At 36.0% G+C, this 26,436-nt stretch overlaps 1 protein-coding gene across 1 annotated transcript in view; it reads right to left on the minus strand.

Annotated features, from left to right (window-relative positions):
* BTBD9 (BTB (POZ) domain containing 9) overlaps positions 1-26,436 on the minus strand; it is a 124,588-nt gene that overhangs the window by 45,284 nt on the left and 52,868 nt on the right. The window contains exon 7 of the mRNA XM_009880422.1: positions 187-296. Coding sequence (XP_009878724.1) covers positions 187-296 — 110 coding nt within the window. The remainder of the gene's footprint in view (positions 1-186; positions 297-26,436) is intronic.

The raw sequence follows: 26,436 nt of genomic DNA on the forward strand, positions 1-26,436 counted from the left end.
TCAACCCACAGAACTGGAATATCAAAGAAGTCGCAAAGACTAGCCAACCAATTCTATGCTTACAGCATCATTTAACTCAAGTTAGAGATTTCTGTGTGGAAACAGAAGTAGAGTAAGAGTGCAGTGATGGCCAGTCTTGAAAGGCAAGTGTTTGCAACAGTTCATGTAAACAGTTTTAACTCTTACCTATCAGACCTTTCTCAAGAGTAAAGGTTTTGTTCGTGAACATGCATTCAAATGCCACAATATGGAAAACTTTGTTCACCGTGTTGTGGGTCCCAACAATTCGAATATACCTATAGGGAACAAAACAAAAGAAGGTAAGTAGCACAAGTTAAGCATGACAAACCTCTACGCACTAAAATATAAATTATTCAGTTGCACTATATTGTGCAGACCTGTAAGAAATGAGTAACTGCTAAAAAAAAAAAAAAAAAGATTAAAATAAGAAAAGGAGTAAAAAGAGTATAAATTTCACAGCAAACTTGCATCTACTCAGGATCTATCAAAAATCTTTCTGGACTAATTTGCCAAGAAAAGAAAAATGAGGGAGCTTCTGGTTCAGAAATGGTCTGTTAGTGCAAATGTGTGCTCATGCAGGGTAATAATAATAATAATCCCTTTACCAACTATACTTTTTACCAAAATGAAAGATTTCATACAGCCAGGATAAATCCAAAACAGCAGTGAGGCTTCTCTGCAGAAGCCAAAAATCAATTCCATTTTAACATGACTGTTTCCAATACTGGATGTACGGGATATCAATGTCTTTGTTGATGTATATTTTATTAATAACAAAAAAAACCCCAACAAAACAATAAACAACTGTCAAATGTTATGAAACAAAGCTAGCTCTGGGTTTCATTCCTGGTTGTATAACTTATACTTCTAGACTCTAATTGAAAATTAAATGGAGCTGCTCTTGAACACTGTGACCTATTCACCTTCTGTATTACCCTGGAGGCTTCACCTTCTATAAACAGCCATTAACCTTGATTCAGTCTGGTTCCTGCACTTTCTGAAGAGATCCAACAGTTCTTAGTAAAAATTTTGAAAAATCTTAAATGGAATATGGTACATCATCTCAATAAATGCTGAAAAAGCAAGGCAGAAAACTACCTAGAACAAATACCATTGCCCCACAAAATGGGTTACCCACATTGCAGAAAGCTTTGTATTACATGAACTAATTTCAACTAAGAGATACCAGAATGCAAGAATCTTAAGCAATGGCCTTGGTCTGAGGTATAAAACAACCTTTCATTTATGTATTATAATTATAGTTCCAACATACTGGCCACTCACCAACAGCATCATTTTGGCTTGTGTTCTCCATCATACCAAGTTGAAAAAATACACAGCTTTCAGTACTGAGATTTTTTTTTAAACAATAAAAACCCTCATAGCTATTTACTGTACTAATGTTCAACCTCCTCCTACACTTCAAGTCTTGAGTGCCTTACGAAAAAGCTCTTATAAGCAAGCCTCAATGACTATTACTTATATTCATCTGTCTTTACCATACACAGAAAAGTCTTCTAAAAATAATTTTAACAAGCCCACCTATTACATGCAAATGGCTGCAAGAGACAACTAAGTTACCTCAGTATCATGACATCGCTAAAATTCTCAGGTTTTGACATCTGCTCCTTTTAGCTTATATAATAGTTTCATTAAAAAAAAAAATCCAATATATTTTGATTAAAATTACAAGTTCTATACAATATATGCTCAAAATTTCACTTTAAAAATTATTTTAATTATCATGACTTCAAACAAAAAGAATGATACGCTATTCCCTAAATACTAACTCACAGATCAATTAATAATCACAGTAAAAAATTTCCTGCAAGTCATTCTGTGTAGAAAAAGTAAAAGTTGCAAAACTAGAGAAAATATTTCTTTTTCATAAAGAAGGTAAACCTATATTTTAAGAGTAAAGCAGAACTTAGCCCTCACTATGTAGCTGTGACAAGTGCCTGCATAGAGCATCGCAGGAATCTTGGCTGACAATCAGGGAAACAGTGGTTCTTTCCCCAGACCTGCCCACGAGAACCAGTCGGTTGCTGCAAGGTGATCTGTGAAATGCCATATTTTGGCATTCATATTATGAAGGCAAAACTCTATCAGCCTCAGTTTTTCTTAACACACCAAGGATAATCTGCAGTGTTTTTGCAAGTGGTGAGCAGGCAGGTACAGTCTATGGCAAAAGCTCGGTGGACACAGAGGAGCAAGACCCCAAGGTTTCTACTCACAAAACTGACTTTCTGAAAAACTGACACTGAAGATCCACAGAAGAGATTATAATCAAATTATTCAGCAAACTAACAGTTTGCTGTTCAGAGAAAGTTAACCTGAAACTTGAAAGAATCTTTCAGTTTCAGGAGCTCTTGTAGACATCTTCAGCTAAGCGTATGCCTCCTCCTTGAAGCTACAGGCACAGATGTATTTGGTCCAGTCTTGTCAGATGATTTTCTTTTTGTCAATTCACAAGCACGGTATGAACCCTAAATATACAGGCAATGACCAGGATCCGACAACAGTAAATGTACTTGTTCTATCCACCATCAGAAGGGCAGAATTTGACTAAACACAGGGACAATCTTGGAACATTTTTAAGTCCACGCAGAGACTGGCTCTGCCAAATAAACTCCCTCGTCTCTCTCAGACAAGAAAAGTACTGAGCTGTTGCTTGGATGAAACGTGCTCTAGGCTAACCAACAGAGCATTACTAATGGCGATACTTTGACATACTTCAGTTAGGCTTCTTTGCTTTAAAGAGTTTAGAGAACAAACAAAGTAACAATATTAATAGTAAACAAAGTAACAGTATTAATAGTAACATAGGAAACTGCTTCATAATTAGCTTTAAAAGCTAGTTTATTTAGATTTTTTTTGTGTGTGTTATGAAATTGTAACACTACAGCAAATGTCTGGATTGGCTTTGGCTTTTTTGGTTTTTGCTTTTTACTTCAGGTTTTCGTTGGTCATTCATTTGTGGGCTTTTTTAATACATCAAGAGGGTGAAAGATACACAAGACTTGAATAGTTTGCCATGGGAAAAGCATCTTCACCATACTGAAAACTTAGGTAAAACAACGTATCACTCCCCCTTGTTAGCAAAGTTCTCTACCAAGAGGTAGAGAGGAACAAAGCTTATTCTTGTATGCTGAATAGCCTATCAGTTATTTTGAAAAAGAGATGACAATGTTTCACATTGCTGGAAAGCTGAAATGTTGTGGTAATGTAAAACAAAATCCAATCCATTAGAGTAATCATGTATACATTAGTCTTCTAAAGTATATTATTTTGGTGTTGTAATATTATTGCAAGGTAGAAAGTAATGACATGACAAACCCCTTCCTTTGTCCCCAGTACAATAAATATATTTTACTCTTTCGTTATCTTGCTCAAGGTGAATGACCAGCATGATTTCCTGCCTGAATCTTGCATTCTTCTACTTGGTGGAAATTAAAATAATGCAATATTCAAAATCACTTTAAACACCCTAACTTCTAAAATCAAATTCTCCGATTTTGCATAAAAATTGTAGCTTATTATTCCACTTGATGTGAGATACTAAAGCTACCATAGCCTGAGACTGTAAAGACAATCTTCCTTCAAATAAGGCAGAATTTATTAGAAATGCCCAGCACTGCTACGTAAACAGGCTGTATCTGAATTTCAAATATCACCAACGAAGAGTGATACTGAAGGTACATAACCTGTTTCAGAAGTATCAGGTGAAGACATTGTAAATACTGAAGTAGTACATCGTAATGGGCTGAAAACAAAAAGTTTGCTCAGAAATACGATAGTGAGAAAAAACTGCCAATGTGGACAACTTCAATACGAGCAACAGAGTCTTAATTCAAAGCATACAGATTTCTGAAATTTAAAATACCTATTATAGCTCATTACTTGCTTGAAAATTTGCAAATTTTCCTAAGCAGTTTTCTGCCAGATGGAAATGCAACTGAGTCATGATTAAAAACAAAAGTATGCTTCGGGGAATCAGACTATGCGTACCATCTATCATTTTCCTGGAGCAATTTATTAGCTGCAATATAAGAGTGCAGGTAACAAAATCAATATGAACAATTTTTCAACACATGCAACTCTGACAAATGCTTAAAATGCACGGGACATTTTATGTGATCACTCACTAAGTTTTTAAAACATACTGTAGGGGTTTTGGCTGGGATAGAGTTAAATTTCTTCACAGTAGCTTTTATGGTGCTGTTTTGTATTTGTGCTGAAAACAGTGTTGATAACACCGTGACATTTCAGTTACTGCTGAGCAGCGGTTGCTCGGGCCTCTTCTGCTCCTCACACCGCCCTGCCAGCCAGTAGGCCGGGGGTGCACAAGGAGGGGACACAGCCGGGACAGCTGACCGCAACTGAACAAAGGGATATTCCATACCAGGAAGGGAGGACATTTAGAGTGATGGTATTTACCTTCCCAAGTAACCCTTACGTGTGACGGAGACCTGCTTTTCTGGAGACGGCTGAACACCTGCCTGCTCATGGGAAATAGTGAATAAATTTCTTCTGCTGCACACACAGCTTTTGCTTTACCTATTAAACTGTCCCTATCTCAACCCGCAAATTTTTGCACTTTTACCCTTCCGATTCTCCCTCCCATCCCGCTGTGGGGTAGCAAGTGAGGGGCTGTGCGGAGCTGAAGTGCTCACCGGGGTGAGCCCACCACACGTGATACTGCTCTTGGCTCTGACCGGCAGCGCAGCAACAGGTACAGCTCTCCGACTTTGCTCACAGGCCTAAGGGACAGGCAACTGAGAATTAAGCACCACAAAATCTAACAGCCTTCTGGGTCCCACAAGCAAATACGCATCGAGTGGCAAGAGCATCGTCTCCGTCAATGTTACCTAATTAGCCCCAGATATGAGATTAGCAAGCAGGCTCTGTGTATAACTGCCTCTGTCCACAGCAAGCCAGGATGAAAGTGCTCAGACCTTCTCTCCATCAAGCGTAGGGAGATTCTTCTGTGAACTTGGACTCCAAAGCTGGGACCCTTTTCTGAGGAACTGCTGTGAATACTGGTGCTGATAATGCCTCTTTACGTTATGATCTGTTCTTTAAAGCATTTCCTCAGAAAGAAATTCAACTTTTTTTTTTTTTTAATAGGGCTTCAAACCTAAGGAGGTCTCCGTCACACGTAAGGCGAGACTGTGACACGGTGTTCTCTGCTGCTGTACTACACATGGCAGACAAGGTGTGAAGCCACTCGGTCAGAGAAAAGTATCCAACAGCTCCTCACTCAGGAACCATAGTTCAGGTCCTATACATTGAAAAAGTGATAGGTTGAACACCCTCCTCCCTCAAAAGGCTCTCGTTGTGAAATGACTGTAAGACATCATCACGAGGTCAAAGGATACTTAATTATGACTAGAAGGAGTGAACAATTTCAGTAACCCTGTATCTTTCAGAGTCTAACTTTGGAAGTTTGAAAGCCTTAACATTTGCTTTCTGTTTACATATTTATACAAAAAATATATCAGAAAACGAATGAATCTTGGTTAACTTAGTATTTTCTTTCTTGCAACTAAGGGAATAAGAAACAAGCAGTTGCGGGACTGGAGATGCCAGAGTGAGTATCCTCACTGTACGCTACGAACAACAAATCAACCCATATGGAAATAAACAAAAACCTTCACCTACATAATAAAACATTTGATTTGATCTTGATTGTTTTAGATACTTAAGAATAAGGTCAAACTCCATAGTTTTGCAATTACTTTCTATCGTTAAAGTAGTGAGAACAAACACGGTATTCTCCCACCTCCAACACTACATGCTTGTAATTATTGTAGTCTTCTGAATTAGAAAAAAAACAGAGGAAACAAGCTAAAGATCATATTTTTAACAGATAATGCTTCCTGAAATACAATAAGGTATCTTTTATGCTGATTAAATCAACATAAATGCATATACTAATCATTTTTGATAGCCAGAGTCATTTTTCCACAAGTGCTTGGCAAGCATGTCATTAATTAAGAAGGACCACTAACCAGACTTACTTGTGTATGATGAATTACAAAATAGTTTAAAAGCTTTGATTACTACAAGATGGGGGGGATGGGGGGTGGGGGGTGGAGCAGAAAGCCCAAATCCTAAATGAACAAAAAAAGTTTTAGAGTACTTTGTGAGCGGGTGACACAAGCTTAGGCAAACCTGATTAAGCTGAGACATAGGAATGATGAAAAATTAACTGTATAATCAAAATCCTGGTGCCAAACTATGAATTTTAATTATATTGCCCACTGTGGAAGACACGTGGCAGGCAAAAAACAAGAAGGACAGACATTAAAAACACTACAGGCAGTTTTTCCAGTGAAATTAGAATTTGTTCACTTTCCTGTCAGGAACAAAGCAGCTTTATATAACACAAACTCATCTATAAATCTTTGTGTGATAGAAGAGTGAAAGAACCAGAATTCAAGAGCTAGACTAGCTCCTCTGTCAATGGACTTTAGACTCAACTGGTAGACTGGGGCGAAGACAAAAAGAACCCTGAACCATTCTTTAAAAAAAAAACAAACCTTGATCACTTTGGGGGGTTTAAAAGTACTTCCCTGGCAGGTGAACAGGACTGCAGCATGAGAATTTTGCCCCTTTAGAAGACATTTATTTTGGTTTCTGGCCCTGTTTGAGAATAATGGATATTGATAGTATTTACATGGTTTAAGAGCTTCATCCACATGTCTCAGACTTCTGTAGTCACAGTTAGTTATGCTACACTTGGCCCCGAGATTCCCATGGCAGAAATAACAGAAAAATCTGTATTCTTCTTTCCTTTTTTTTTCCCCTCACTAACAAGAAAATTATTTTAACTAGAGGGAAACAGTATGTTGTACTGGATCTTGGCAGAATCTTAAACTACTATAATTTGAATGAAATACCTGGGTTGATTAATTAGGCATCCACATGGCAATGCCCTCATCCATCCCCTATTTTTCTTAAAGCAATTCTTCACCTTTACACAAAACTATGACTTGGGCACTCTGTTGTGACTACAAATACTCACATTTACGAATAACTACATCATGTTTTACTTCTGCTCTTTACATTTGTACAGCTGACACATTTAATTCGGATAACAGCTGCTCCTGAGCATACCACCGATTCAGCTGTGGATACCCTGGAGGACTACTAATACCAAAGCTCAGCTGCCTGCATCAGAACAGCACTTAGGACATATGTGTCAAAGCATAAAAATATGCATAGTCTAGCATCTGTTTTAATCCTTCATTATAATAACACCAGTAAGATACAGACAAACTCTGGAATATATTATGCATAGATTCTAATCCCTTGAGAATATTGAGACAGAAAACTGAGATAGGTAAAGGAAATTAGCTGGCATTTTGCGCTAATATCCACTCTAAGTTACTATCAAAGTGATGCAGAACAGCAACAGCAAACTAAAATAAAGAACTAAATCCAATGTGTACAAAACAAGCTTGTAAGAATTTGGCATTTCATTTTCCTTCGTGGAGCATTTGGTATGAGACACCAGTGCTAGTCCTACATACTTCATATCTCCTCTAACTGCTTAGAAACCGCTAACATTCACATTCTGATCACTGCCACAGAGATGCATGAGATACAGCCCAGCACACAAGGGCATTAGAAGACATTCTGTTTATCTTCTAGTGGAAAAGGAAACAGTGCTATTCACTGTCATATAAACCCCATTTATTGACAATTCTGTAAAACATATAATCCTTCAGACTCACACAGCTGAATCAACAGACTGATGACAGGAAGATAAAGAAAAAAAGCAAGAAGGAAAAATCTATTGCCAGAATTAAGTCACATGCAAAAACAGTGGACATAAACAAATATATATAAAAAAAGTATTAAGCCAGAACAAACGTGGAAAGCATTTCTGTCTTTTTGACAGGAGACAAGTTTTCCTGCACTTAGATGAGAAAATCTAAGAGTCTATTTTATACCAAAGGAAATCCCTGCTGCAAATACAGAAAACAAGTATCTTGTGTCTTACACAAGACAGAATCATTGAACTCTAGTAGGAAAAGCATACATAACACTTGCAAAGCCTGTACAATAACAAACATTTCTACCTTCCCAATTGATGCAAATACAAGAAACAGCGTAGCAGTTTGAAAACACAACAGTTTTCTCTCTGTAATTTTCTAAAATTGTATCCACATATTTTATGCTGTGGCATTCAAGTGGCTAAAAATATTGATATATAATAATTACACAGGATATGTAATTGTTTGTATATTATATAGAAGCAGCATATCAACCAAGCAACCAATGTTTCTGAACATATCCAACCAAATTAACACTGATGTGCATGGGAACATAAGAAACATTTGCATGATGTGATAGTATGTTTTGTATTCCATATGTAAGAATAATAAGCTTTTTTCATTACTGGTTTCCAATTTTTATTTTATTTTTTCAAAAAACAGAAAACCTCAAATTTGAGGTAAGCTTGCTTGAATCTGAATCTTCACATTGCGTGCATCTATAGTTCCATTCAACTTCTCTGAACTTGGCTCTGTAGGTTTTGTTTCAGGTCAGCTCTCAATCCAAACCAGTTCTATTTCCCAGAATCTGTCCAGATACGGGCAGGAATCTGTTCAGCAACTCTAGGTATTTAAGCATATAAGCAGAAGAGAATAAGAGAAGACCTCCAGGGTTCTCAAAAGGGGGTCATAAATGCACATGAAGAATGAATTGTTAAAATAAATAAAAAATAAAAGAAAAACCAAACAAACAATGCGCCCCCCCAGTATAACGTTTTACCTACTGAGAAATATATCCAAGGATATATGCAAGGAATGCGACCATTTGTTATACTAAAATTATACTGGAAGAGTGCTAAGCAATACTCCAGTGGAATCAGCTGAGTACTGGTAACATAAAAATGACTGGATACATCTTCTTCATCAATATTTTTATGATTTGAAAATTGTATCTATGGATACAACTCCTTGTAGTTGGAGGTGGTTAGAAAATCGATGCAAATATTGCTGGCTCAATTTGCTGCACGAACAATTTTGGAATGCTGATATGTGGGGTAATTCATTAAGCCGAGTTTGCCTTATATATTTAAAACATTTATGATAAACCATTGGTTCCTTAACTAAAGATACAATCACACAGTTATTAAAGCCCTCGTACTATCCCGTGATTTACAGATGCCTTGCCAACAGCAACTATGTCACTTATAAGAAACATCAACTTAAATTCTTCAACATTAGAAGCAATGTTTGAAGGAGTAAAACCCCTATAAAAAAAGATAATCACACAAAATGCCCTACTTAAACGAGTTGAATGCCAGTTCTGATTGCTTTGGTGTTCCTTTTTGAGATAATTAAAGTATGCAACACCTGTTCTGCTCCTGACAACATACAGCTTAACCAAACTCTTAACTGTGATCATTCTTTAGATGCATTTTAGAAATTATTTAGTGAAGATTCAAATTCACATGGAAATATCTATCAGAGAGTATGAAATGGAAAAGAAGCCTCATCGGAAATTACAAGACATGTTTTTTTGTACTGAGGAAACAAATGTCTGATGTGAGATAGATCAGTGAAAGTATCAACCAATTATTTCTAAATTCATTGAGTTTTGCGTTTTAGGAGAGAAATCTGATACGGTGTCAATTAGCAGTATCACCTGCTACACATACATACGGTTGCTAACTCAGTTAATCGGTGTCTCTAATCTGCATTGCTTACACCTTCCAGCACATTCCAGACCTAACTGATGACTACTGCAGGCCTGAACTGAGTTATGAAATAAAGGACAAAGGAAATATTTATGGGACTGTTCATCAGACATGGATAGTGCAGCAGATTCAATCTCGTAAGCTTCAAAGGTCTAGTTATTTTTAAATCAAATTGTATATTACTGGAAATAATAGATAACATGGTGAAAGAAGATCATAAATTTGGATTACAAGTAGGTCTACATTAACCTGCACAAACACTTCTACACAGCTCAGCAGCAGTGAGACGGTGGAAATGAAGGGCAGTGACTGCCAATATCTGTATATGGAGAATAAAATCTCCAGAAACTCAAGTTCCTGTGAGAAGAGTTAAATTATGGTTGTTTTAAAGACAGAGCATTTAAGATAGACAACTACTTTAACCAAAGTGTTTCTTGTTCTTGCTGCTTCTGTCTTTTTCCACTTTTTTTTCCTGTGATTTCTTTTAGCTGTAGAGTAGAACCATATTTATCATATACAATTTGCCATGTGTCTCTTGCTGATTTAATAAGCAATCAGGAGAACTGTTTGATTAATTCAAAACAGTACTTCGCAACATCACACCAATTCAACTCATTACAATGGATATTAGCTCTCTGAAACACTACCATCAGGCTGGAGTGGTACATTGGGTGCTGTAACCCCAAGAAAATTTTATCATTTTGTTAAAATGTAGGTTTTCATCTCCTACAATATAAAAATAATTTGTTTGACATGACTATGAACTACACCGCTAAAACTTGTGAGCAGGTAAGCAGACCTGCAGAAGACAAATATATTTACTAAGCTAATGAATTCAGGTCTCTTCAACTGGTTCCTTTATCAAAGAACAATTTGAATTAATAACCAGTCATATAGTTCCATTCATATGGGAAAACATCTAAAAATAATAAACTGTTTTAAATCTATTTGGAGGCAATGGAAGAAGAACAGAATAAATAGTTACCAGAAAAATAAAGTAAGACTTTTCTTTTAAACCGTATTTCTTTAAAGTGTAATAGAAAATAAAGTTCTTCAAAAGAAAATCGGTTATGTTCTACCTCAAACCAGGACACTTCTAAATAACATGATTCTTGCCTCAGAAGTGACAGCACTGCTCTGTGATAAAGAGTATCTTTTAAAGGAATCTCATGATGCAGTTATGTGAATTTCGATTCTGTAGACATAACTTCCATTAGCATATCAATTCAATTTACCTGAACGTGCTGTATTACCTTTAAAACCATCTACTTCACTTTATTAAGCTGATAATTTGAACTCAGTGCTGCATTATTTTGATATGCAGCTAAAAGAGAAGTTATGTATTTTATTCTTATATATTAATGAAGTGAAGACATGTTTGAGGAGGCAGCTCTTCATTATACTTCAATGCTTTATTCCTAGCTGTTCTTGATGTCAGTTATGAGGAGGAGGGTATTATCAGGCTAATACTATCTTTTCCTCCATAATATTATTATTCTCAGTATAACGACATAAATGTCAGTTGGAAATAGAAGCAATCAATATTATTTATTGCTGTGTTTTCATTAACTAGAAATTTACAGGGAATACAGGACTGTGACTTATTTACGTCCTTCATGGTGAAGAACCTTTGAACTTCAGAACTGCTCCCCCATCACACACCCTTCTGGCCTTCCTTACCTATGCCCAAAGTCAAATTTTCACACTTCATTTTCAGACGTCTTACTATACCTCCTCCTCTCAGCTCACGCCCTCTGTCCTTCACCTTGGCAGCTCACTAAGTGTTAGTGTTTCCCATTTCCCTACTGGGTCAAGTATCCTGAAATAGATGATGTAACATATTCAGAATGAATTTTGATATACTTTGAATACAGCCTTCAAATTTTAGTTGAAGTCAATAACTAACCTGTGTCCTTTTGACCAGAAAATGTTTAAGAACCCTACTGCCTCCCTAGCAGGTAATCATGGTATTGATTAATGTAATATATGTCCTTCTATATATACCCTATCCACCTATTTCATATCTGATCACAGAGCTTTCTTAACTTCCTACAACTCCCAACATATCCACTATATCAACCCCAAACTCAACTTCCTGATCTTTTTTTTTTAATGTTATTTTGTATTGCCTTTTTTTACATATTACTCCAGAGAAGGCCGGTCAAGTGTTTCTACCTAAATACACACAGATGACTCTCAATATCTCACTTTCAGATTCTTAACGTCAACTCAGGAAAGGGATGGGTAAGCCAAAATAATTCAATAGTGCCAAAATGTTACTGAAACATTGGTTTATAGAAATCTTTTTAACTGGTTTCAGGGAAAAGAGTCCAGGAGCGTGCTTACTTAGCAAAAGTGACTGAAACATAGAGAAACAAGGTCATGGTGATTTTAATGCCACAGTACCATTGGGTTTACACGCTGCATTGTGGATTAAAGCACATACAAGTCTTACAAAGAACCCTCAGAATCTCAGTGGCTGAAACCTGCATCCCTATAACTCACCTGCTGTTATTATCAACAGTAGCCAGATTAAAGTTAAAATGTGTGTGCCTAACTCAAGTTAGTATCACATTTTCATTTTGTTATACACACATATCATAAAAATAGGATTTCTGTGTGAATCAAACTGCATTTAAAATGATCTCTTATACTCAGGGATTCTACCATGTTTGCTGATTTTCCACAAATAAATAAGTAAAACAAAAATACAGTGGTTGGACATGGACAACTTTCAGCTCTAATAATTTTTATATAGCTGGAATACCAAAAATCATTTGTCTGATTCCATTTTCTATATGTGATGATTAAGTACATATATTAAGCACTATGTGAAAACACTACGATTAGATACTATTTAAAGATGCATGTCTGTACATGACAAGCAATTTGGGCAACCAACAGATAATAAAATGCATAATATTAAGAGATCAACTAGCATAAGAGCCTTGACATTTACTTCTGTTTCATGACAGGTATTTAAGACAAAAAGAAAACACAAAAAACCAACAAAAAACCCCCAAACAATCCCAAAGCATGACTATAACTAAGGAAAGACCAGAAACAGTAGGAAGAGCGAGAAAAAGAAAAAAAGAGAAAAGGCAGTGAAAATTAATAAACAGGCAGTTCCATACTATTCTATACTGATCTCATTCCAACACAAATTTTTAAAGGAACTTTCTTTTAAAGCATTATTTAAGCTCAAAGCAAAAAGTAACAAAAAGAATTCTTTCTCCATACAAATGAGATCTGATTTTATTGTGACACCTCTTAACATATTTGTCTTCACACTTTAATATATTCACATGCATTGTGAAGGGGGAAAAAAAAAAGCTCTTTCAGCAGAATTGGTTATCCCCCTTAGCAAAAGGACCTCATCTTTGAGTTTACCTGGTTAGAACCCCTCTGTGCCCCATCAAGTCATTACAGAACGCATAAAGGAGCTCTACTACACTTCTTTCTCACCATACAAACCTTTGTTCTCCTGCACAAGTGCAGTATAATTGTGAAAATATCTCGGCAGGTGTGCATTGCCAATGTTAATTTGTAGGAATTCAAAGATTATTTTTATTATAAATAATACACTATTGTAGAATGCCAGTATTCTAAAAGGTAAGCCCTGCACATAAGCTTTTAGCTCCACACCTACAGCTTCGGTTTTCCACCTCTCTTTCAAAGCAATAATGTAGCACATACATAAACAGAAATAAATAATTAAAAAACAAAAGTATGTTTTATTACACTGCAAATGGAAAGCACTGTAGCTGCTCCCGTACTATGACTCTAGCCATGACTGTTTCGCGTTAGTGAAGTCTATGAACATGCCTATTCTACACCAAAAAATTCAACCTCAAAACGACTCACATTCTCATAAATACTAATGCTAAAGGCTCGAGGCACATTTAAATTAGAACTCAAACTTAAAATCTTCATGACTCTTGAAATATTAAACCATCATCAAAATACATTTTTAGAGGTATTACATACATTTTACGCTGTGATGTGCCTTTCCAGAAAGAGACGTTCCAGACCTGCACTTCAATAAAAGCTTTGGACTACAGACCAAACTTTAGTCAAATAAAAGGCTGAGAATGACAACCTCCTGAACCCTTTGGCCTTGAAAAAGCAGCCATGCTTCTGCAAGAAACATACAGTTTAAACTAATCACTTTTGAGCGTGAGTTCATAGGTGGCTAACTTTTCTCTTAAAACAGAAAGATTACTCGAAATATTCTGTTACCAATTTTCTTCTATATCTATACACATCCGATTGTTAGTGCCATAGGATCACAAGTAAGCTCTGCACCAGTAGATCAGGATAAGCAAGCCTGATTTTCCTTGCTGTCAATGGATTCACATTCTTTGGCTCTTCTTTTTTAAAAACTCTGTTCAAGATCTGTTTAACATCAGTATTCTCCACAGTATAGAGAATTCACTATATTATTGATTACTAATATAGGCTTATGTTAAGTGTTCTTACACTATAATAAATTCAGACTGAAAATTAACATTAAACCTGTCGCACACTGTATGAGCATGCAGTTAGCAATAAAAACTTTCAAAAAAAAAAAAAGCTAAATCTTTCTGTACCAGTGGAGATTAGAATGATGATACATCCTAAAAGAGGACACATTTGGGACACAAGTCATTAGTACTAGCCATCGTTAATATGCTCCCTATGCAGAGGACAGAAATGCACCAATTCTAACAACCACCTTTACATTTACTCCATGATCAACACATTCAAACACAAAGAGAAAGAGTTTCTACACCTGTATCTGAAAACTAACTGGTGGAGACTCCTGAAGGGGGAACAATTATGTCAAAAAAGTAGCACATCAAAAAGTGGCTTCATAAAAATTTCCACTCCTCCCACCCATTACAGAATACTCAATCATATTCATTGGGATTCCCTAATGAAAATTAAACGGTGTGTATATATATTTATACACCCACATATATGTAAATATATATACATATGCCTGAAATCACTAAAGTCAGCACAAAACCACAGTTAAAAGCTAGAATGGACTCGCCATACTAGCTTATGAACTTCAGATTTCAAAAGAAGTTGATTTAACATAGCACTCAATTACAAAGATCCAATAAAAATCGTTTTAAAAGCTTGAAAGAATAGGATTATGCACCTCATCTGCTCAAGGGCAAGCATAAACTAAAGGACGCTCATGTGATGAAGGCTAAAATGACAACAAGCAATTGATGATTAAAGGGACTTAATCATCAGGCGCTCTGATGTTTTTGAGGTGGAAAGAGGGGAAGGTTAACTGCCACAGAAATGTGGGTCAATCAAGTAAAACTGAGAGTATCAGACACAAAGATAAATCATACTTGGGTATTGTTATTTTGATATTATACTTCTAAAATATTTTTTCAAGATTTTTGGTTTGCCCGCAGGGTTTTGGTTTGTTTGTTTGGTTTGGTTTTTTAATAGAAATGTCCTGAGTCAGAATGGATGAATCTTATAAAACAATTTGTTAGCCTCTTTCAAGCAGCAAAGATGCATAGAAGGGACATCCTGGTATTTTGTTGAACGTTAATGATATTGCCAGTTAATGTCCACATTCAATAAATTTGTACGTTAAAATATGGGGCAGGTTTAGCTATCTAAGATTTGATGCAAATTAATTCCAACTTGTCAAATATATTGGTTTTGACAAGGCCAAAACTCTTATATGAAACAAATTCATTCCCTTTTGAGGACATCCACGCAAGGCAACAAAAGATTTGCCAGAATCATAAAAAACTTCACCTTATTTAAATTTTAAAATGTATGACAAACTTTCAAAATCTACTGCTTGACAAGAACTTTGTATGACGATTATTTACTAAGAGTTTGGGCTTTTTTATCCCACTCAATTGGAATGAATAATTTTATGAAGGTACACAGCCTGTGAGTTTAATAGTACAGCATACAACAGACAACAAACAGCAAAGCTTCAAAGCAAACTGTCTCCTCCAAATAAATAGATTACATTGTGCAGAAATCCCCAGTCACAGAAGCAGGACCAGAGATTATCAAATTTAAAGGACAAATTACAACAATCTTGTCATTCCCAATCTCACACAAAAGAGAACATGATAACGATTTAATTCTTTTTAACTTTATTGGGTTGGGGTTTTTTGCCAACGTTATAATATCAATGTAGCTCTTATTCAATTCAAAGTCTTGGGCCCTTTTATTTTTTTTTCTTTATAATCCTTGCTCTGCTGAATTTAATTGCCTTGGCAATGCCAGAACGCTGCCTGATCCTAATAGGTCAGCATTGATCGCTCTAAACCAATTGGTTCCTTCATTACAGAGAAAATGAAGTAAAGAGGAAAGGCAGGTGTGCTCTCGCACAGTCAGCTGGACTTCAGTTTCTCTTGCCCTTCTTCTCCCTCATTAACTAGCAACCAATCGATCAGGAACCTGCTCAGAACCCACAAAAACTATTCATCACTTCTGACATGGAATGGTTTTAACAGGTCACTAAAGTAAAGAATATTTGAGGTATCTATCTTTAGAGCCTTTAGAGCTCATACGGTTTTTAAACTGACGTCTAAGAGAAAGGAAAATCGAAACCTTACACTCCTATACAGTTCTAGTCTAAACCTCAAATCCAAAATAAAACCTGTTATTTATTTGCCCAAGACCAGCGTACCTAATTTGAAATGAACTTCATTGTGAAGTACTTTGATGGATAGAGAAAAAGACCACAGGTGGGAGAAAGAGTGCAGATGGCCCCACTCCCTGCTTCTACCTCATTCGCTTCTGCACTTCCACGGTCTTTAGTTGAACAAATTCAAAATGCCAGTGAATGTTCATCCTAAATCTTTACACATCATTTCTGCCTCCACCTTTTTAAATAATCGAACGCTGCTAGTATTTCCAGCTATTTCCAGCCATTTCACATCACATCACTTTTTCCTAATAGTCCCTTTCCTATCAAGCTCCACACTTTGCAACAGAACCCCTTTACCTCATTTGCCAAAAATTGCTAACTGGTCAAATTACTCTTAAAAATTATTCTTCTTGAAAAATTTATCTGTACTGATTAGCTCTTACTCTGGTCAGTTATTCATTCAGAAGGAACAACCCTTCTCTTTCTCCGATCGTAAACTCTGCAGAATATGCCTTGTCGTTACGCTTTGTTCACTAGAACAGGTTTGTAATTTCACATTACTATCAGTTCAAAATACTGCCACCAAGGCAATTCAGGAGAAGAAATCAAAGAGATACTGTAATAAATATATAAGTAGGGAACAAGATGTTAGAAGGAAAAAAAAAAAAACCCACAAACAAAACACCTCAAGAAGAGAACTAAACAGAGCATAAAGGGAACAAGAAACAAACAAAGGGAAGTGGCAGCAGACAACAAACAAACTGGATGAAGAAACAAAGGCGAGTGGCACCGCTTTGATTAGGAAAAAGAAAATTCCAATGAAAGATACTGCATTAAAAAAAAAAAAAAAAAGAACAAAACTTATTTCTACTAAAAGAACCAGAAAAGATAAACAGAGAACCAATATGTCACTTTTTGGTACACTGAATGGGAGGAAAAATTTAAGAGGGCAGGAGAACATAGAGATGTAATCCTTTTAATTGCAAGTCAGCATAAGAGCCATTTCTCTCCCAGTCATGTCTATCACCTCACAAATTAAAAGAAGAGGGTTAGATTATTATTTTGAACAAATCCATGGGAATTAATCAACTGAATCCACAGAAGATTATATGGAAAATCAGGTGTTTCGTCTGTGTTCTTTGCAATAGAGACATGATGGGACCAGTGAAACTTATTTCAGTTGGGAAAAATTTTATCCATTAGATTCTATTCAACTCAGACTACTTAACAATTGTTAATTATACAGTAAAATGGAATTACCAAGGACAAATAAATTAACTAATTCTTTTGCTAAACGTTTCCTCCCCTATGGTAACATACAGAATCAACTTGCTTTCTGCTGTTGTTTTTCACCTTTTTTTTTAACTCCTCTTTTCCCTTCTTTTTTTAAACCTTTGAAGCAACCATCCTGTGTATCATTCAAAGGCCATGATTTCTGAAAAGATGATACTGCTATTCAGGGACACAGTCTCCTGGGAAGCAAATCAATTTACCAATACAGTACACTATAATAAAGGGCTATTCACATGACCTAAGTTAGCAATTTGGATTCTACCTGAGCTCCAGAGGATGATTCAAGTTCCTCAAGTCTGGCTGGGTTATCCTTTGCCATTGTATCACAGACACACATTCATGAGTAGATATCTAACTTGGACAGAAACTGGATGATTACACCTGCTGTCACAAATAAATAGTCATACAGATGTCGAAAGAGAAATATGAACATGCTCAACAACTATTTTAAAGACTGTATGATGAGAGAACTTAACTGATCTTTCCCATAATCAGTCAGAAATTATCTTTTAATGGTAAAAATACATTCCAGTAGATTTGTGGCAATCCTACTACAAAAAAAAAACCCAAACAAAAAACAAAACAAACAAAAAAATTTTAAAATTCCAGATACTACTGCAGAAAAAAATGCAGGACCATTTCTCCTTTGGCATTTTAAAAATCGGTTAAATCAAAGGTTCCCAAATTCTTTGGACAACATGACAGTGGCAATCCTCCAAGTTTCTCAGACCTCTGGAAACTCTGTCAAACTTATTAAAAAAAATATCTTATGAGTACTACAATAAAAGAATTCTGGTTCTCCACTGATGTGTTATCACAGATTTAATTGGTTTTGAGACACGCAAACTTCAAATTAGGTTCCTCCAAAACTGGGGTATTTATAAAGCCTTTTGCTGTCTCTGTCTGACCCTTTCTGAAGAGAGATCCTATGGTGCCTGATAATATTTAGGCCTTTTTCCAGCAAAGGCATTAACAGAATCTCTTTCCTATATTTGGTGTCTGTCAGCATAGACTTCAGTTCTTTATGGAATCAGGTACATACACTATAAAAGAAATGTACTTCACCATACTATGTCCCCACAAACAGTAATCAATAAATCACAGTTTATATACCATGGAGCTAGATTATCCCATGAATCACTTCCAACTCATGATACATGTGCTGACAACCAGAATGTAGAAGAAACATCAGCTTTTAAGAAACAATACTGTATTGACCCTATGGTCATCACGCTGCTTTTACTTGAACTACCAATTTGAGTCACATGTAATCTAGAAATCAGAGTCCAGAAGTCTCATAAAAAAAAGGCTTAAAAGAGAATTTAAGATGTCATTTAGCCCATCCCTCCAGTCATGCTGTCACAAGGAAGTATCAAACCACATTTATTACACTTCAGACAGATAAATATCTAACCCGTTCTTAAAATTTTCCACTTATGAAGCTTTCACAGACAATCTGTATTTAGCCAGTGTGACGGTGTTTCTTAGTGCCAAATTCAACCTTTCATTGCTATAAATTAATGCCTATTCCTTTTTGTCTTATTCCTTATGAAGATGAAGAATATACTCATCTCTTGTTTTGTACAAGTTTTTTTACCTCTTGCGAGGTTTTTCACGCCTCCCATCAGACCTCTCTTCTCTGAATGAGAGAGTCACAAGTTTGTCCATCTTTTCTTGTAGGTCAAACTGTGCTGGTTCTTGGTGTTCCCTTCCAGACTCCTCCCATGCTTCTTGAAGTATGGAATGGTAATTTCCTCAAGGGTCCAGGATTAGCAATTCATATATGACTGAACTGAATAAATGATGCTGATTCGTACTACAAGCTATGCTCCTGTTTATATATTCAAATACTATTTTTTTGCAACAGCTGATACTACAGTCCCATGTCCGGCTTACATTCACTAAGAATTGCAGATGTTACTGAACCGCCATTCACCCATTTCCTCCTCACCTTCATTCTTTAAATCATATTTTCCTGCATGAGCACAGATTCTTGCACTTGCTCTTAGGAAACTGAGTTCTATTTATTTCAGACTGTCTCCAATTTATCAAGATCCTTTTTAATTCTAACTTTGTCCTTTCACATAACTGCATCTCCTCTCACAGTTTCATGCCATCCTCAAATTTCAGAAATTATAGTGGTTTTCTTTTTACCATCCAAAGCATTACACATATACTGAGTAGTACGGAACACAAGAAAGACACCATAAAAATCCCACTTCTTGTATCTTTCCATTTTCCATTTCCATATAACCATGATTACAACAGGTGCTGCTCCAGTTTTATATCCACTTTACTATGTTTTCATTTAGACCATGTTCCCCTTGCTTGCAGACTGAAATACCGCATAAGCATCAAAAGCTTTACTAAAGACAAAATACAACGTATAATGATTTATTTCTTCTCCATGCCCTGTTTTTCTGCCTCAGAAGGAAACTAAATTGACTGGTTTTGACAAATCCAGTTTAGTTGACAGTAATTTCTTTATCTTCTAGTGCCTACAAACAACTTGGTCCAATAACTTGCTCCAATATTTTTCTGGAAACTGAAGTTGTGCTGTATGACACAATTCCTCAGCTCCCTCTTTTTGCTCCTTTAAAAAAATGGGAAAAGAACGAAGTTGGTGCCCATTACCTATTTTCCATGAGTTCATAAAATAAATAACTTCTCCAAGCTAATAGGTATAAGTTACAACTACTAGTTCAAAAGCTATTTTGGGGGGATTAGAAAGCAAGTTACACATTTATATAAATAAATAAAATGGGAATTAGAATACAAATTATAGGTACTAACAGAACAACTTTATTTCTGGTTCCACAATTACTAATTGACAACTGCAACCATTACTGCCAAGAAATTGGGCGCTTACATATTACAAATTTTCAAGGACAATATCTGATAGTTTAAGTTTAGCTTATTAGTCTTATTCCCAATTTGCATAAAATATTATGAATGATAGAAAAAGTACTTCCCCTTCCCTAACATGATTATTGCTCCTTACAACTTCATGGTGAAATAAATATGGAATTTTGGAATTAACTTTTGCATGTCATGGAATTATTTATGGTATACAAATAAACAAACTTCAAAATGGAATAGGAAAATTATGCCTTATTGTGTAATATTCTTTAAGGGGTGTAAATCAAGAACATACAAAAAGAGGTAAACAATGACAATACCTTTTTATCCTTTTTTTTTTTTTTTTTAATCATTTGGAAACAGTTTTAAAGAAAGCCTTTCTGTGACAATGTTCAGCTCTACTGGTAAAAAGGGAATGTAAGCCATAGATGCCAATAGTTCTGTTCTCTAATTTAATATGATGCAATAGTGTCCTTAATGATCCACCACTGAGGGCCTTCCAGAGACCTCCACTGGAAGGCAGAGGAGGGGGAAAGACCGTCATATTCTAATCTAACTTTCCCACAGAAAGAACTTAGATATCTCTCCTTCTCTCTCTCCCCTAACCAAAAGATATAGGTCTCCCTGCTATTTACACTAAGAAAAAAACAACAACAAGAAGAAATCCCACAGTTTTCTGGCTTCTTGAGAAGATTCCACTGTGAGAAAAACCTCCGCAGCTGAGAGCTCATCTTACCAGAAAAGCACAGAAACTACTGTTCAACACACACCATGACAGAAGTTTTATACCTTTGAAAAACAGACCCACCCTGTCTTTTAATTTAGTGAGTGAAATCACTAAAATTGTGGTATCTGATCTGCTGGTATCTGCAAAGTGTCCATAAGGAATATCCATTGTTTTCTATCAAAAACTTTGTCTAAGTGCTATAGAAAACTGTCTTTCAAAGTCTGTCTCGTTGTAGCATATATGGAGGTTAAAATAAAATAAATTTAAAAAATTAAGAGGGGAACTACTTAAAAAGAAAACAGTTTTTTTTCTAAATGTGAATTGGACGGTGGAAGGCATAACAAACCAAAGGGAGGCAGTTAGCTCTGTCTTGTTCTTCCACTGTACATAAAGTAACAATGTTGAAGTAAAATGATGTAGATTTTGTTTTTATTTATTTGAAATAACTGTTTTAAAACATGGGCAAATGGGAAGCAAAGAGGGATAATCTATTGCATTTGTTTGTTTCATGCAAATACCTGCATGTTATTTATACTATTGTTTCAAAATTCAAGGGCGTAAGTTAAGTGAGTAAAAAGAAATTCAGCTGTGTCAACAACAACTCATATGCTTTGCAAGAGAGCTGTGAGCTGCGTTCCCACTTTAAATAAGTGTAAAAAACATTTCAGAACAGGCAACCACTTCAGCAACACCAGCCTATGGTGTTGGTAACAGCTCAGCATATTTCACTTTGGCACTTAGATTATTTAGATGCAGTAATCATAGAATCGTCTTTGGGTAAAAGAACAAAACTCAGAAACCCATGAGACAAATTCGTATCCCAGTACCCCTGAAAACCTACACTCTGATTAGAGAGATACCGACAATCCCACTGGGGCAGCTGAAGTTACTGCCCTCCAACCAGAAATTACAGGCTCTTCATGTGAAGCCATTTTCCTCTGCGTAACAAGAGATATGGTACACATCATTGCATCTCAGTAGAGACACCTACGCTCTAGCAAAGGAAGCAGCAAGTAAGAAAATGATCAGAAGGTAGTCAGATAAGGAGATAATAATGTACATACATTTAATATATAAGTGTAAAACAAGAAAAGCTATGTTCGCTCCTTTAGACATACTACATATTTCCTGACAAGAATAGCCTCACAAAAAGCAAGAGGCTAGATAAAATCCAATAAAACACCCCAGAAAAAAAAAAAAGAGCGGACTACTTTTGTAAGTTTAGTTTTCAAAATTATCACACCATCCTTTGATGACCATGAGCAGATAACAGAAGAATAAGCACTATTCCACAAGACAGATTAATTATCAGCTCTTCTTTTTTAAAGCTGTTATTTTGCATTCCCTTTTCCTTAATGGGATACACAAATCGTAGAAGAAACCAACAAAACATACCATGATTTTAAAACATTATTTCAAAAACTGTCAGTTTGGTGAAATAGAATGTAAAAATAGCTAAAGTCAGAACTGTAGGGGGATTTCTATCTTCTGATCTCATGACCGCAAAGATACCTCAAGTTTTCCTCTTGACACTGAGTGATGGGGCTGCCACAGAGACATTGCTTGGATTTTTGTTTGGGTTTTTTTTTTTTTTTGAGATATTTCAGTCCTCCTAATGAGGAAGGATGTTAGGTGACATACAATAACAGAATGATAATGTAAGTTTTCAAAGATGACAGGAGGAAGAGGAATAGTTCCCTGTGCCACTCAAACGAAGTGCATCATCTCAAATTTCAATAAATATATTGTATATCAAATAAATCATGTATTGATAACTATGCATCATACTGAACAAGTATTAAGCTAAGTCTTCAAAACCAAAAATCTTTAAGCACATTTAAGTTCTTAGTTTTTGAATATGAAATCCCTCAAAAGCAGCCACACCTAGGAGTTTCTATAAATGCCCGTGTATCAGAAAAATAACCAAATACCAGACGTTTTCTCTCTTATTACTAAATTGCACTACAGCAAACTATGATTTAGATAAATCAAGCAATATATATTCTATTATTTAATTCTATGGAATACCAGCTTATCTCTATGCATTTTGCTCTCCAACTACTCTTCCACTAACTTGGCAAACATGGTCAAGAAGAATCAGGAGAACTCCCAGCTCAAACTTTAACAAACACTGAAACACGTATTTCTAACCAGGGAACAGAACTTGAATGTAGTTTTTGGAAAGCACAGTTTACTTTATTGAAAGACCTGTGGTATCCTTACTACAGAGAAAAAGCATATTCTTTAAGTAGTTGTATAATTTATACCTTTTTCAGTGTAAAAAAGGATAAGGAAGCAAGGATATCAGTATCTTTTATTACATTCATTCCCATTTTACTTTTTAGGCAATTACCCCTTACTTGAAAATTTTGCTTGTAGCAGCTATTTGCTGTTTCTAATTTAAAGGCACCTAGTGTAGGTCAAAACAAGATTCCCAACATACATACTATAATCAGAAGCAGCAGTACATACTGCACTCAGAAGAACACCATAGTGTAAAATGATCAACAGATATTCTGGGGCGTAGCCCAGATGCTAGTCATGCTAAAGAACAGCGTTTGCAAAATCTGTCCCCAAAACCAATAGTACTACTGGATCAAGAACCACACCAAATAATGTTATTGCTAAAAGAATGACACAAATTTGATCTTAAACGAAAGAAATGAAGTAAAAAGATTAAAGATCAGAAGTAGTACTCAACTCTCAGTAACTTCTGTTCCCCCTTTTCCACCGAGCAGATTAGGCACCACTACAGACTTAAACACTAACCTACTAACCAACTTCTACATGAAGCATATTGAGTCTAACACCATTTGTTCAGCTCAATTACTCCATCCCATAAATGCTTCCATACTGCTCGTGTATACTTGCATCTTCCTGATATTCAGTCCCAAATAACAAGTCCCGAACCCTAGTTCTGCACTCCAGTGCGCTGGCATTGCAATTCTACAATTGCAACCGGGAGAAACTGTAGTGTGGGAAGAGTAGTACTTCCACATGGATTTAACTCAAGTCCACGAAGACTGTTCAGCTCACATCCAGGCTAACTTCTGCAGGGCTGCTCAACTGTTTCCCACCCAAGTTTATTATACTGGAACAAGCACAACACAGGTACACGGATTATAAACAACACAAATCAAAGGAAAGTGACTGCACAGCGGGAGTGGGCATTGCCCTCTACCTGATCATCTGGAGTGGGAAGGAACAGAGGGCAGAGGCTTCCCGGCAGGTCTGGAGGAAGCAAGCTGAGCCTCTAGAGGGGCTGAGATGGTGCTAATAACCCTCTCCGCCTCTGAGCAGCTCTCAAATATACATCCTGGAGACGTCTCCATTGAACTTTGCAGCAAAAGGAGACTAAAAAGCAGGCACTACAGAATGTTAGCCATGATATTACTGACACCCCCCACCCCCCATTTTCCTAATTAATAACTGCACTGTAATTTTAAGCCAAGGTAAAGTTCTATTTGAACTCCCAAAGCAAACCCCTATGTCTCTCTTTCTCTGTACTAGTACGCTTCACTGCAAGAAATCAAGTCTGCACATTGTTAAACGTAACATCTTTCCTTTGTCAACAGGCTCTTGAAATTGTAAAGTTACAGTAATGGTTTTCTAGCTTCAAGGTTTCACCTTCCTTTATTTCAGACAGACTGTTAATAAAGTTTAGTACTAGAGTTTCAAAGACTGAAAATAGCTGTATCCCGTTGAGGAATTTATGGATCTATTTTTCATGTCATTATGGAGAACACTGAAATGAAAAGTCAAGACACTGTTCCATAGTTAATTTCCACCCTGGAATTATACTTTCTTTTGTAGGAAACCTATTTACTATTCAACTAAACTCACTAATTCAACTAAAACAGCAACACGCATCTACTTATCTTACTATTCTGCTAATAGTTCATTCTCTATTTTTAATAAATACATGTTTTCTGCCAGTAGCTTGAAATAAAGATGAGCTCTTGCCTTTAACCACAGTTTACCAGTTGACAATCCAGACAACAAAGTTAAAATGCACAACGCTGTCTGGACCAAAGCCATCAAACTGCGAGACATTGGATGCACTCCAGACATTACAGAAGGGTCCCAACCATCAAAGCTTCAGTGACCCTAACTTCTTTGCAGACTTTAATTAAGAAAAAAAAAAAAAAAAGACACCAAAAAAGAGCTAACATTACAAAAATTACAAGAATAAAAATAGCTGTGAAGAGTCAGATATAATTTGTTCTTTTTTCTACTTCATTGACATTTTTCTTTTATGGATGAACAAGAGATGGCAATCCAACAAACAATTTAAAAAAAAAAAAACCCACCATCTTTCATTTCAAAGTCAGTGTTAGTTCCTTTTTATTTAATACCTCAATCAAAACATGCAAAATACACCAAGAAAGCATATTTGGAAATAAAAAATATTGAACAACAAATTAACACCTGAGAGACATTTTCATATATGCTGTTTGACAAAAAGAAGCTTCAAGATCTGTAGCTTTGACACTTTGTAATTTCAAGTAACAGCAACAAATTTCACTTTTGAAAAAATACTGTAAGCCCACAAAACAAGACTTAGTTATATTTAGTCTACCACTCAATTGAGTATATTTCTAAGACTTTCTCTGCTACTGCTCCTATCATGCACCACCTTCAAAGGGTGGTAGAAAAGACATCAGCAGCAGATTCAGTATTATTTTGCTATTTACAATACTGCCCTTTTGTTTGTAGCACACACTCTGGCTTTGATATATGAGACCACATAACAGTCTGTTCAACCTTTGCCTATCTCAAAGATTAATCTACTCTGCCCATCACAATACTACCTTACTGATAATACAGATGCAAGAATAAAATCAGAGCTAATAAAACTCATTCTGCAGCTTCTAGTCACTGTACTTAATCTCCACAAACACCATTTCCATATTTATTTTTTTTCCTGAGACAGTAGGAAAGAAGCAGGTGGGCAGGCAAATTTTTCCAATCGAACTTGCCCTTCAGTAAGACACTTGATACATTTAATGTACTTCCAGATCCAACGAAGCACAGTTTCCAAACTCATTCAATGGCACATTATCATTCCCACTTTCAATATGTTTATTTTAGCTCCAAGAGATAAGGACTCAGAGCAATCACCTCAAATACCTCACTTTTCTTATCATACTGTCCTCAGCTGGGGGTCAATTTTGGTGATCACATAAAAGACGATGCTGTAAC

Source organism: Charadrius vociferus, unplaced genomic scaffold (genome assembly GCF_000708025.1).
Source record: "Charadrius vociferus isolate BGI_N301 unplaced genomic scaffold, ASM70802v2 scaffold62, whole genome shotgun sequence".
NCBI classification, from domain to species: Eukaryota; Metazoa; Chordata; class Aves; order Charadriiformes; family Charadriidae; genus Charadrius; species Charadrius vociferus.